This window comes from Arvicanthis niloticus, chromosome 2 (assembly GCF_011762505.2).
Source record: "Arvicanthis niloticus isolate mArvNil1 chromosome 2, mArvNil1.pat.X, whole genome shotgun sequence".
Lineage (NCBI taxonomy): Eukaryota > Metazoa > Chordata > Mammalia > Rodentia > Muridae > Arvicanthis > Arvicanthis niloticus.
Window position 1 is genome coordinate 76,169,235 of NC_047659.1, and position 12,461 is coordinate 76,181,695.

The 12,461-nt window shown below is 50.3% G+C and overlaps 2 protein-coding genes across 2 annotated transcripts in view; both read left to right on the top strand.

Annotated features, from left to right (window-relative positions):
• Elf5 (E74 like ETS transcription factor 5) overlaps positions 1-12,461 on the top strand; it is a 332,927-nt gene that overhangs the window by 278,431 nt on the left and 42,035 nt on the right. The window lies entirely within an intron of this gene.
• Abtb2 (ankyrin repeat and BTB domain containing 2) overlaps positions 1-12,461 on the top strand; it is a 151,950-nt gene that overhangs the window by 131,942 nt on the left and 7,547 nt on the right. The window contains exons 4-11 of the mRNA XM_034495360.2: positions 2,843-2,995; positions 3,937-4,102; positions 6,712-6,801; positions 7,262-7,363; positions 9,172-9,268; positions 9,682-9,817; positions 10,816-11,042; positions 12,161-12,339. Of these exons, the coding sequence (XP_034351251.1) occupies positions 2,843-2,995; positions 3,937-4,102; positions 6,712-6,801; positions 7,262-7,363; positions 9,172-9,268; positions 9,682-9,817; positions 10,816-11,042; positions 12,161-12,339 (1,150 nt within the window). The remainder of the gene's footprint in view (positions 1-2,842; positions 2,996-3,936; positions 4,103-6,711; positions 6,802-7,261; positions 7,364-9,171; positions 9,269-9,681; positions 9,818-10,815; positions 11,043-12,160; positions 12,340-12,461) is intronic.

Consider the following 12,461-nt stretch of genomic DNA (forward strand, 5'->3'; position numbering starts at 1 on the left):
AAAAATATGTAAGAATGGCTACTCCGAGGTGTCAGGTCCCACATTGTCTCAGCAGACAGATGGCTACATAGAGGGGCTTTCCTCAGCCTGACTGGGGTTCCCAGCCCTGGGCCTAGCCCTGCAGCCAACTGCATTTCAGCACAAAGGGGCTGTCAGCCAACCTCAGCTTTGGGAAGCAGCAAAAACTTGGAAAGGAAAACTGAAAGAGACATCAAGGAAGACATCAGTTACCCTCAGCCCTGCTCCTCCAGGCCCTTCCAATATGAAGCTGCAGCACAGCTGTGGAGACTGGATCTTTTAATAGGGGTTTTCCAGAAGATCACATAATACAGGCCTGCTCTTCTCACTGTGCCCAGTGGGCAGGATGAACTAGTAGACAGGAAATAGTATTCTGGAAACTGCTGCCTAGGAACAGGATGTTACCAAGAAAGCCCACGGGTTGCTTATCATTTTACCTGCCTAAGGACCACAGGTAGAAGGTGAGGGTGAGTAAGTCATCCTTGGGCTGAAGAGATTGGTTGTTGGCAAGGTCAGCTTTGTTTGGAGACAAGGTACTCACTAATCACCACCCAAGAGGAAAAGGGATAATTCAGATTTCTAGAGTATTAGTGTTCAATTCAGGAAACAGACATCACTCTAGGTATTTTAAACAGAATAGGTCTTAATACAGAGAATTAGACACTGACTAAATCACAGAAAGGACTTAGGGAGTAAAGTCTAGACCAGGCTTCCAGAAACAGCTCCACAGACAATGTGAATCCGTTAGGAGCATGTCCACAGCCTCAGGCACTGGGTTTGAGCATTTGTGTCCGTGGAGAAGTATATGGGGACTGAGACTGCGATCACGAATCTTTTTGGAGATAGATTGTTTCTACTATGCTGTCTCGGCCCCTAGCACACAAGGGAAATAGAGCCCAGATTCAAGAATGCGGGAAGAAGAGAGAAAAAGAGGCTCTATCCTTACTGCATTCTCTACCTAGTGAACTGATGGGACACTTGGGGGAAGGAGAATGAGTAAGGGCACCACCTGACTAGGAACTGTGCTTCCTGAACATCCCCTTGGAGCTTGGCTTGGAGCAGCGGTTCCCCTCCTGTGGGTCACAACCCCTTTGGCAACCCTCTATCTCCAAAAATATTTATGTTACAATTCATAACAGTAGCAAAATCACAGTTATGAAATAGCAACAAAAATAACTTTATGGTTGGGGGTCACCACAACATGAGGAACTATATTAAAGGGTCACAGCATTAAGCAGACTGAGAACCACTGCTTTAGAGGAACTGGGAAATAACCCAGTTAGAGGTTTAATAGCATAGCTAGGCTTGGTGATGCCTGCAGTGCCAGAATTTAGAAGCCTGAGGCAGTTGGGCCACCTGGGCTACATAGTGAGACACACACATACACACACACACACCACATATTAATAGCTGTACTCTGCTCTTTGCTATGCAAATAGAAAGTCATGAACAACCAGTTTTCAGTGTAATGGTTTTAATAAAGCCTTCTCTGTGGGCTAAGGGCTAAGAACATCTGTGGAAGTCCCTCTGTACTGTCCTCCAGCCTTGTAAGAGTTGGAAAATTCACAGGTATTTGAGGGGGTTTCAAATGGACAATAATCAGGGTAGATCTTGCAGAACGAGATAATTCATAAATGGTCATTTTTCCTTCCTAGATTACACAAGTTCCCCCAAATAGTCCCACTTCCCATATGAATCAACACCATGCCCTTGAAAATGAGACACATCATTATTTTTGTTTTTTGAGACAAGACTCTTGTAGCCTAGGCTAGCCTCAAACCCACTTTATAGTCGAGGATAACCTTGAACTCCTGCCTCCATCTCTCAAATGCTGGGATTACAGGTGTATACCACCACCCTTGGCTCCAGATGTCATAGACTGATGTCATTCTTTTCTTAGCAGAAACATAACTTGGTCGGAGCAAATACTTGTTTATGTTAATGCTAAATAACAGGAGCTAATTCATAGTTTTAGTCTGTCAACAAGCATTTATTGGAAACCGTTAATGGTGAATTCGTTAGCTGCTTTGACTCCGGTGGGTTGCATGCATGCTGCACCCACCCAGGAGCCCTCTGGATTCTCAAATGAAAGACATACACACATGCCAGCTAATTTTGGCATGCCTTGACTAGCTCAATGGCTGGGCATTTCTAGTGCTCTCCTCGGCTAGCATACATTTCCCTCTGGTATCCATGGCTTAACACTTTCTAAATCTATGTTTTATCTTTGCTGCCCTTTTACCTTCTGGACCCCCACCCCCACCCCCATCCCCATAGGGCCGCTTTTTCCTTTCCACCTTTGCTGGATGATTTCTCTCCTACTGCTCTTAAATCTGATCCCCCTCCCTCCAAGTCATGGCAATTCTCCTCTTCCCCTCCCTCTCAGTCCCTTGCCTGTGCTGTCTAAAAGTCCTGCCTCATCTTTCTGCCCAGCCATTCTTTATTATCAATTGAAGCCAGCTGGGGGCAGGGGTGCTCAGGTCCGGAAGCGTGGCTTTTGGGAGCCAAAATAAGACAAAGCATTAGAACCAATTCCCAACAGAAAGCCTTTGGGTCAGGCCCTGGGCTGGATGAATACAGAGATGAGAAAGGCATTGTTCCTGACCTTAGGCCAGTCGGGATGATGGCACACATGTCATGCTGGAAGAGAGTTCCAGGGGCTGTTATTGTAGGCCTGAGAGGTTGGGTGGAGAGAGGTAATATTGACATTGTCCTATAATGGATAAAGCGAGTCTTGCAAGGCTACTTTCTGTGTGCTGAGGGGCCCCCTACTGTGTGCAGGGAGCCCTGCACCCAGACCTGACCTCTCTCTGCTGCCTCACAGGCCCTTCATGCTGCTGCCACCGCTGATGGAGTGGATGCGGGTGGCAATCACCTACGCAGAACACCGTCGCAGCCTCACTGTGGACAGTGGTGATATTCGGCAGGCAGCCCGGCTGCTGCTACCAGGCCTGGACTGCGAGCCCCGCCAGCTCAAGTATGGAGCCCAAAAGGGGGTTTGGTACAATGTCTATGTCCCATCACCTAGAACACCTCTCTGCTCTCTGCTTCTTCTAGTGGCTGGGTGTGTATCAGATCAAGGCTGGAAGGCACCTCAGTTCCACTAAGTATCATCCACAAATGCCACAGCCAAGTGTAGGGAGACTTTTGTTCTAGGCTTTGTCTGTAACCACTGGAGTGCTACCCAAAACATACACACTTTTGAATTTGGGCTGGAGTAGGAGCTTTTAGAATGCTCTGGTGTGCCCTGTATAGGTACAGATTTTATCTATAATGGTCTTTAGTAGGATGAGTTGATTGTTCATGGGATTCAGAGCCTCTTCCTGCCTTGTCCTTGGTACTTCGGGGTCTTACTAGGCAACGTGAAGAGCCTCAGGGAAAATCTAGACATTGGCGGCAGCCTGCTTCATGAGCTGAAGGTCAGCCTGCTTGTGCAAGCATTATGCAGTGGCCCAATGCTAAGGCCCAGGCCCAGGCCCAGGCCCAGACACTAGCCCTGACCAGGTTTCTCCTCCTCCAGAGAGTCTGAGAATTTGTTCTGACAGTCAACAGGTCTCAAGAGCACAATCTACTGGATTAACCCATGTGTAGGGAAGCTGAGGTTTGTACCCTCTAAGGCAGTGGTTTTTAAACTAACCCCTTTGCTACCTCCAAAAATTTAATGATTCATAAACAGTAAGGCAGATTACACTTATGAAGTAGCAGTGAAAATAATTATATGGTTGGGGGTCACCACAACATGAGCATCTGTATTAAAGGGTCACAGCATTAAGAAGGTTGAAAAGCACTGCCCTAGGGCAAGAACAGAGCAAGGACAGTCATAGCTGACCCCTGCACAATTCAGTCTTCCCGCCCAGCCAGGCCCAACTGTGCTGTGTGTCGGTCACACTCACACACCTCTCGGTCTCTCCTGCACAGGCCCGAGTGCTGCTTCAGTTCCTTCCGGAGGCTGGACGCTAGAGCTGCTACTGAACGCTTCAACCAGGACCTGGGCTTCCGCATGCTCAACTGTGGGAGAACAGACCTCATCAGCCAGGCCATCGAGGCCCTCGGCCCGGACGGGGTGAACACAATGGATGACCAGGTAACTTCTGCAGACTCCTCTAGGCCAGGCATAGAGAGCAACTAAGAACTGTGTGGGAGAAAAAGTCACAGTCCCTGTATCCTGAGCCTGACTGGGACTTGCTCAGTCAGCGTTGGGCCTCAAGCTCCTGACAGATGGCCGGTCTGGGTCCCCCAAACCTCCTGGACAACCGTGGCAGTGTGGATTCTGTTTCCCCAGTTGGAAGGCCAGCATCTGTCCCAGATGAGGCAGGGATGAGGAAAACTTCAGTGAAGTCTTGGATTGTAGGCTCGGTAGCGTGCTGTGGGACATAAGCCCTGGCATGTGGATGGGACTCTGCTGCCAGCCACTTATAAGCTCTAGAGAAACCAGGGCTAGGGGTGACACTGGTGAAGAGAGAGTAAGAAGTGAGCACCTAAGCCAGGGGTGGAAGTGCAACTAGAGTCAGCAGCACTCAGCAGCTGTAGCAGGATGATCATGAGTTCAAGGCTAGCTTAGGCTACATAGTGACTTCAGGGCTAGTCAGGACTACAGAGCAGCTGTCACAATGAAACTGAGTGCTGAGCATCTAGTTCATTGGTAGAGCATTCTCCTAATATGTGCAAGGCCCTTGGTTCAGTCTACAGCACCAAAAGAAGAGGAAGAGGATGGCAAACACATAAAACACATTAATGAGAAGGAGCAAGGAGCAAAATAAGGGGGATAGAGGGAGGGAAATACTGGAGTGGAATCTGCTTTACAGAAGAAACTATTGAGGCACCTGCAGCGTCAGAAGACTGCAGCTCACACCCACTGTGGAATGTTTATGTGACTGTTTGGGGATCAGTTACTGTGTCCCAAATGGTACCATGTGGTTTGGAAGTCCATCTAGAAGCCTGGGGACAGCCAGGCTGCCCTGGAGAGTCAACCCTGGTGTCAGATGCCATGACAGTGCAACCCAGAGACTGGAGCAGCAGATGAATCGTGAGGCCAGAAGTGCTTTGTGGGACTGAAACTGGAAGGAGGGTGGGGCTGGGTGCAGCAGGAGAACAGGGAAGGGGTGGGGCAGCTGCCAGCAAGTGTGGCCAGGCCAGGACTGAGGAATGTCTGCACAGTGGAGAACATCAGGCTGGTGTTGGTTGCATGCCGGCACAGGCCTCTGTGGGAGCCTTCTTCCTGATGGTCGCTTCCTCAGGGAATGCAGTGTTGAAGCCTAGGCACTTAGAATTCAGACTATTGAAGGCCTTAGTCTACCACATCACAGCAGAGGTATCTTGACAAGATACCCGGCCACCAAAGAGACCTTGCTTTCCTCTCCTCATAGGTGGAATAACAGTGCCCGTGTGTAGAGCAGTTGGTAGAATTTTCCGTCAATGCTAGTACATGTTCACTATGGTTCTTGTCAATATGATTATTACTGTTGCCATATTACTGTCAAGCATGATGGAAATCTGGTCTTTAGCCGTCTGTATGTGCCTGAGGACAGCATAAAAAAGTAGCTTCCCTTCTCCAGTTCTGGGTCTGGTTTATGTGTGGAGAAAAAAGTCACTACATACTGTGGGTGTGTGTGTGTGTGTGTGTGTGTGTGTGTGTGTGTGTGTGTAGTATTAAACAAAGCCAAATTTCCATCATGCTGCTACTGGCTTTTCTGTAGACACTCACCATTGTTGCTTTCTGAACCTTGGTATTTAGAAACAGATGCATAGGCAAACAGGCTGCTTGCCCTATGATTAATCTCAAGCCATTTCCTTATCTCCAGGAACTAGACAAGGATTTATGAGCTAAGAAGAGCTTCTCTCCACACAAATAACCTAATAAATAATATCACAGAGCACCAGACAAATGCTTGCCAGGATCCAGCTGTGGAATGCACTTTACACCGTTGCCTTTGCCATCAGACTCCCAGTCAGGGAGACAGCCCTGTTAAGGGCCCATGTCGATACAGTGAGGGAGCTGACACAGCTTGCAGTATGCTCTGTGCCACTCCTTAGCACAAGTATGGTCAGACACATCTCTGAAAGACACTGCTGAGCACAAGCTTCAATTCTAGCCCAGGTTCCAGATCTTGCTTGTTATAGGACCTTGGACAGTTGACTCCCCTTTTCTGTCCCACATGCACACAATGAGGATAACAATAAAAGCCCTCCCCAACAGTAATAGTACAGTGATGAAATGAAATACTGCATATAAGTCACTTCCTACAGTGAATCCAGGCACTGGCCTGTGATGTGTTTGTACAGTGTAATGTGTTACTGTTAATTAACTCTTACCACCGTGTGTGGACTGTGTGTTATTATACTATAGATTAGTATACTGTGTATACTGATACCTTTCTACAACCAACTGAGGCACACATTGTTTCTATTCTCTAAAATGAAGAAACTGAGGCAGAGAGGAGACATTGGGCCTGGGATCTGGTTGCACTGCCTACCATGTAGGCCGTATATTTCTCACCCCTACCTATGCTGTTCACAGTGCTTGTGGTAATGCATTCCCCCCCCTCCCCATTAGCCTTCCAGTTCCCTTGGCCCTGGGAGTTCAAGAGGCACTAGACACAGTACAGCTCCTGAGGAGCAGCTGGGCAGAGACCTGTGGGATGCGTGATGCTGTGTTCTGAGTCTGCCGACTCAGCATCTACCTTTGATTCACAGGGTATGACGCCGCTTATGTATGCCTGTGCTGCTGGGGATGAAGCCATGGTCCAGATGCTGATTGATGCTGGAGCAAGCTTAGATATTCAGGTAAAGAGAAACTCCTGTCCCAGGCACTAACCCAGTGAGAGGCTACTCCATGGTCTCCAGCAGCCAGGGTGCATGTGCTGTTTGAACTGTCTAAAGCAAGCGAAGAGAAAGAGCACACTTTCCTCTGGGTTTGGACTGAAGAGTGAGATGGGAAGAGAACAGCCATATTTCTATTTTCATAGTTCGGGTACTCTATTGCTAGACTAATCCCTAGAGTTCCCTGCTTCTGCCTCCTTCTGATACATAGTGCTCCCCTTCTGTCTCTCATGCTCAGGTAGACATCACTAGTTGGATTTGAACCTGGTCCACACAAATGCTCTCAGAATACATTACCAAGCAAATGTAGATATACTTTTGTTAATTTTATTACCCTTGCAATGTATCCTTTTAGCTAAAGTACCTGTGTCATATGCTCTGGAAAGTCACCTTCCAGGAAATGTGATGAATTGTTGTATTTTAGGTCCCAAGCAACTCTCCCAGGCATCCCTCCATCCACCCAGACAGCAGGCACTGGACCTCACTGACATTCGCAGTGCTTCACGGACACATCTCTGTGGTGCAGGTGAGCTGCCAAAGGTGCACTGTGTGCCTCAGCTTCCACAGTGGGCTGGGTCCAGCCAGACACCCTGCTCCAGGCCAGGGCCCACCTGACCAACTCACCTCAGGAGTGGAGTTACTATAGAATTGCAAGAGGAGAACCAGGCCTAGCCAGGACTCTGTCCTAGTGAGTCCTGGAAGACCGGGCTTCAGTCTGCTCAGTTTCACACTTGCAACCCTCTTCTAGCCAGTGCTCTTCCCTCAGACCTGGCTCTGCATCATGGTGTCCTTCCACTCCTGTCTCTCCCTGTCTCCCAGTTCCTGAGGAAGGACAGATGGTACAGCTCACATGTCAAGCTAAGCCTCATTGTTGCCCGCCTTGGGTAGGGCTGCTGTGGCTGACATCACAGTGAAGAGATGATAGTTCTAGAAGCAAAAGCTGTGGGCAGAAGGGGCACCAGTGACACAACACTCAGTTCTCAGGTCCTGCAGGACTCCTCCAACCTGCCCCCTGGGGTGGGTATCACTCCCTCCTCCTCTTCTAGGACACAAGGCCTCTGTGGGTAGTAAAGTCATGCCTGCCTGTGGTAGTCAGCACAGTCTGGCGTGCAGCCAGCCCTCTGTAGGTGGTGGTTGCCCAGTTGGCCACTGCACCTAGTCTGCTTTGTAGTCACTGCCTTCCCAGGCCTGAACAGAGTTACTGCCTCTGTCCAGGCTGGGCCTGTGGGTTGTGCTCTGAGTTGGCCTGGTGCCCAGTTTCATCCAGCAGGCAGACTCCACCCCAACTGCCTTGTCCCAGTAGTGAGCACATCTGGTTTCTGACTGACAGTCACCAACAGATATAGACCTTCTCTGTGCCCCACACCCTGCAGGGAAGCTTGGAACTCACCTGGGCTTTTCGTATTTGGTTGCCAGGGAGGGGTGGTCCGAGATTTGAGGTGTGTCTTCAGGAGCCTGGAAGTGTGCAAAGCAAGCCCCCTGTACAGCAGAATGCAGGCAACACCCTTGTGTCCTCTGACCCCTGGCAAAGCTGTTCTTGATAGAATGGGGCAACTTGCATTCCTGGCTAGCCTGCGACATTCTGCTTCTCCCCACCCCTTGACAGCCTGGGTAGCCACTGAGCCTCCCCAGTGAGGAGTCCAAATTCTGCTGGTTCTAAGCCATCAGTGTGTTGGGCATCGTATCGTTTAATCTCAGTGATGCTTCAAGGCAGGCCTTTCCCCCACCTTGTAGATAGGGAAGACTAAAGTTCAAGCCACTCCAGTCAGTGGCCATCACCGTAGCCCATACTTTCTATACCTGCTACTGCTCAGGGCCTTGTTTCCCTCTAGGGCAGGGGTTCTCAACCTTCCTAATACTGTTCCTTTGTGTTGTGGTGACCCCCAACCATACAAGTATTGTCGTTGTTTCTTCCTAACTGTAATTTTGCTGCTGTTATGGATCATACTGTAAATATCTGTTATGCAGCGTATCTGGTAGACCCACAGGTTGAGAACCACTGCTGTAGGGATTGTAGGTGACACTTCCTGTTCTGCTCATCTGTGTGACTTCTCCAGAAAGTCTCTGAAGCTGATTGGTGGGAAAGTACTGAGAAGAGAAAAATAGTTCCAAGGTGGTCACAGTTTAGGGCATGGTGTGGTGAAGGTGAAGATTACAGAAGTGCAGGTCTCTGAGGGTAACCAGGCGCCCTCAGATTCCAGTGCCTCAGCTGCCAGTGGGAGCTATTTCGTGGTCACATGTTTGGAGAGATTTGTAAGTCCTGCCCCCTAGAGCACTCCACTGCTCTCCAGGCACCCTGTCATGCTGAGTATGTCTTCTTCCTGTACCTGACAGCTGCTTCTTGATGCTGGTGCCCATGTGGAGGGCTCAGCCGTGAACAGTGGGGAGGACAGCTACGCGGAGACACCCCTGCAGCTGGCCTCTGCAGCCGGTAAGTACACACTGCTTTCCTGCCTCTCAAGTTCTCACGTCATGATGGCATCTTAGCCTTGTCACCCAGGCTGGTCACTGAGCCATATGTTAACTTTGGAAACCCTTAGGGTTTCCTTCTAGGCTACTGGGAGGAGGTTCCTTCTCTCCATCACCGAGCACTTTTGCTGAGCATAGGATCCAGAGAGGGTCTAGCAGGGCAGTGAGCCTTCCCTTTCTGAGGACCTAGGCAGGGTCCTGGTGGCATAGGACGCAGCCACCTCTCTGACCTCCCATTTATACTCATGTTATCACGCCTGGTCATAGGTCTCCCCCACTTATTCCAAGGATCAGATCTTGGAGACCCCATCTGCCCCACCTTGGTTTCCCTCCTCAGATACTCATGAACCTTGGTACTTCCACCTTGTCTTTCAGGGAACTATGAGCTGGTCAGCTTGCTACTGAGCCGGGGTGCTGACCCTCTCCTCAGCATGCTGGAAGCCAATGGCATGGCCTCTTCCCTCCATGAGGATATGAACTGCTTCAGCCACTCAGCCGCCCATGGCCACAGGTACAAATCCTGAGGTGCCACCCTAGGTAACTGGGAACACGAGATGCACTCTCATGAGCCTGGGCTCGTGAGGCCGTAGAAGAGCCAGGCCCGGTGACCGTTACTGAAGCCAGAGCTTGAATGCATGTTAGCCAGGACAGTGTCGTTTCTTGGTCAGCATGGAGGCCAACGACTTTGGAGACCTGGAGACACTGGCTTAGCTGCTGGGTTCTGACATGCTTGCACTGACGGGACCAACCCTCGAGCCCACCTCTTTTAGCAAAACTGTTATTCATGTAGCCACTCAGGACTTTAGTCCTCTGTGAAGTTGGCGGTGATTTTCCAGTGCCTGTGGTGCTCCAAGAGTATCCCCAGGGCTTCACTCAGAGCATAGGCTGGCTATAACGCGGTTGTTAGTAGCTCCAGGAGCAGATGGCAGGCGTGCCTGGCCTTGTGACTGGCAACAGCAGGCTGAAACCAGAGTCATTGGGCAGTGCTAGGGATGGAATGTGGAGGGGAACAAGAGAAAGGGAACAGAAAAGAAAAACTGGTGGGAAAGATGCCAACACTCAGTTCAGGGCTGTCCTCTAAACTACTAGACTTGTGCTCTTGCTGTGACCTCCCTGACAGTGCCTGCCCCATACCTTTTTCCAGACCCTGAAACCCTCCCATCAATGCATAGGAGGAAAGCAGGAGGGGCTGGTGGGTTTTGTCCACTGTGGAGTAGATTGCTGGTACCTTTGCATCAAACTGGAACCAGCCCCAAGAAAGGGTACCCTGCCCTAAAGTGGCAAAGCAGCTATGGCTCAGCGAGGTGGAGCAGCCTGAGGTCACACAGCCAATGCAGAGTGTGACTCCTCAGTCATACTAGCACAGACAAAAGGGAGGGAGTGCTGAGAACCCTCTGCTGCACTGAGCTTGTCCATCCATCATGGCCACAGGGCTCTAGAATATAGCTCAGGTGGGCACTGTCCATCCGTCTTGGGGATTCCAGGGCTCATTTGGCTCTTGGCCTACAGGAACGTCCTGAGGAAGCTCCTGACTCAGCCACAGCAGGCTAAAGCAGATGTGCTGTCCCTAGAAGAGATCCTGGCGGAGGGCGTGGAGGAAAGCGACACATCGAGCCAGGGCAGCAGCGAGGGGCCTGTGAGGTTAAGCCGAACCCGAACAAAGGCCCTGCAGGAAGCCATGTACTACAGTGCTGAGCATGGTTACCTGGACATCACCATGGAGCTGAGGGCACTGGGTGAGGCTGCGCAGAAACACACAGTGTACATGCACGTGAGAACAGTCATTGTACTGCCCTCGGGGTCCCAGCCCTCTGCTGGCAGGCCCACTCTCCTTTCTGATGGCACATCAGGAGTCCGGATAGGATCCTGAAGGTTACAAAGAAGTCAGTGTGCCTGGTTGCTCAGCCAGCTTTCTACTCCTGGGGTCTGTGAATTGGTGGCCTTCAGCGTCATCCAGCAAGGCAGACTTGAACCAGACCCTAGGTTAGCTGTGTAACAGGATCTAAGCCTCATTCCCCACCTCCTTGTGGGTTTGGTCCTGATTATCCTCAACTAAGAACAGGATGCTGTCCACAAGGAATGGTGGTGTAACTGTGGGGCCAAATGCACAAACCCGAGGGAGCGGTTCTCAACCTTCCTAATGCTATAGTCCCTCGTGCTGTGTGACTCCCAACATAGCATTATTCTTGTCAGTGCTTCACAACTAATTTTTACTGCTATTATGAATCATGACGTAAATACCTGTGTTTTCTGATGGTCTTAGGTGACTTTTGTAAAAGGGTCATTTGTCCTCAAAGGGGTCACAACCCACAGATTGACAATCACTGCCCTAGGGCCTGGCCATTAAAGCCCAGGCAGTCCCAGGAACATCATTGGAATACAACTGGATTTTTGACATAAATTTTACACCCTAGTCTTGTTGTCCCATAGCCCCAGACTCATGCCAGGGAAGTCCAGTAAACTCCTACATGCCCTGCTGTGCACAGATAAGCCAATGAGCTGGATGCTTCCAGCTTTTGCATAATGGAGCCATTTCAGGCTCCTGTTCTTGAGTGCCCTGTGTTTTTTCTGGGTGCATCTGGTCATTCCTCCTGAAGGGGTTATCCTCAGCAAATAGTTTTAGGGCCAACAAGCAATAGGCCCTTAGCTTGGCAGAAGGCCTTCCTCCATGTCATCTGATGAACAAGCAAAGCATCCTGTGCCCTGTCAGCTGAGCCCGGCAGGAAATCCACATTTTGTTCACAAAGCTCAGCTGAGCAGCACACGGCACTCAGTGGGGCATCAGGCAGAGCCCACCCCGGAAAGGCTGTGAGTTACCGGGAGGAGAGTGACAGCTGCCCGTCTCTCTGGCCAGGTGTCCCCTGGAAGCTGCACATCTGGATAGAGTCTCTGCGGACCTCTTTCTCACAGTCACGGTACTCGGTGGTGCAGGGCCTCCTGAGGGATTTCAGCTCCATCAAGGAGGAGGAGTACAACGAGGAGCTGGTGACAGAAGGCTTGCAGCTCATGTTTGACATCCTCAAGACCAGCAAAGTGAGTAGGGCCCCCAGCCCTGACCTGGGTTCCACATCCTAGGGTGGCCATATTAATTTACATGCACAGGCATCCCACACACATGGACATACATCACCCCAACACCCAGAGTTGGACTGCAT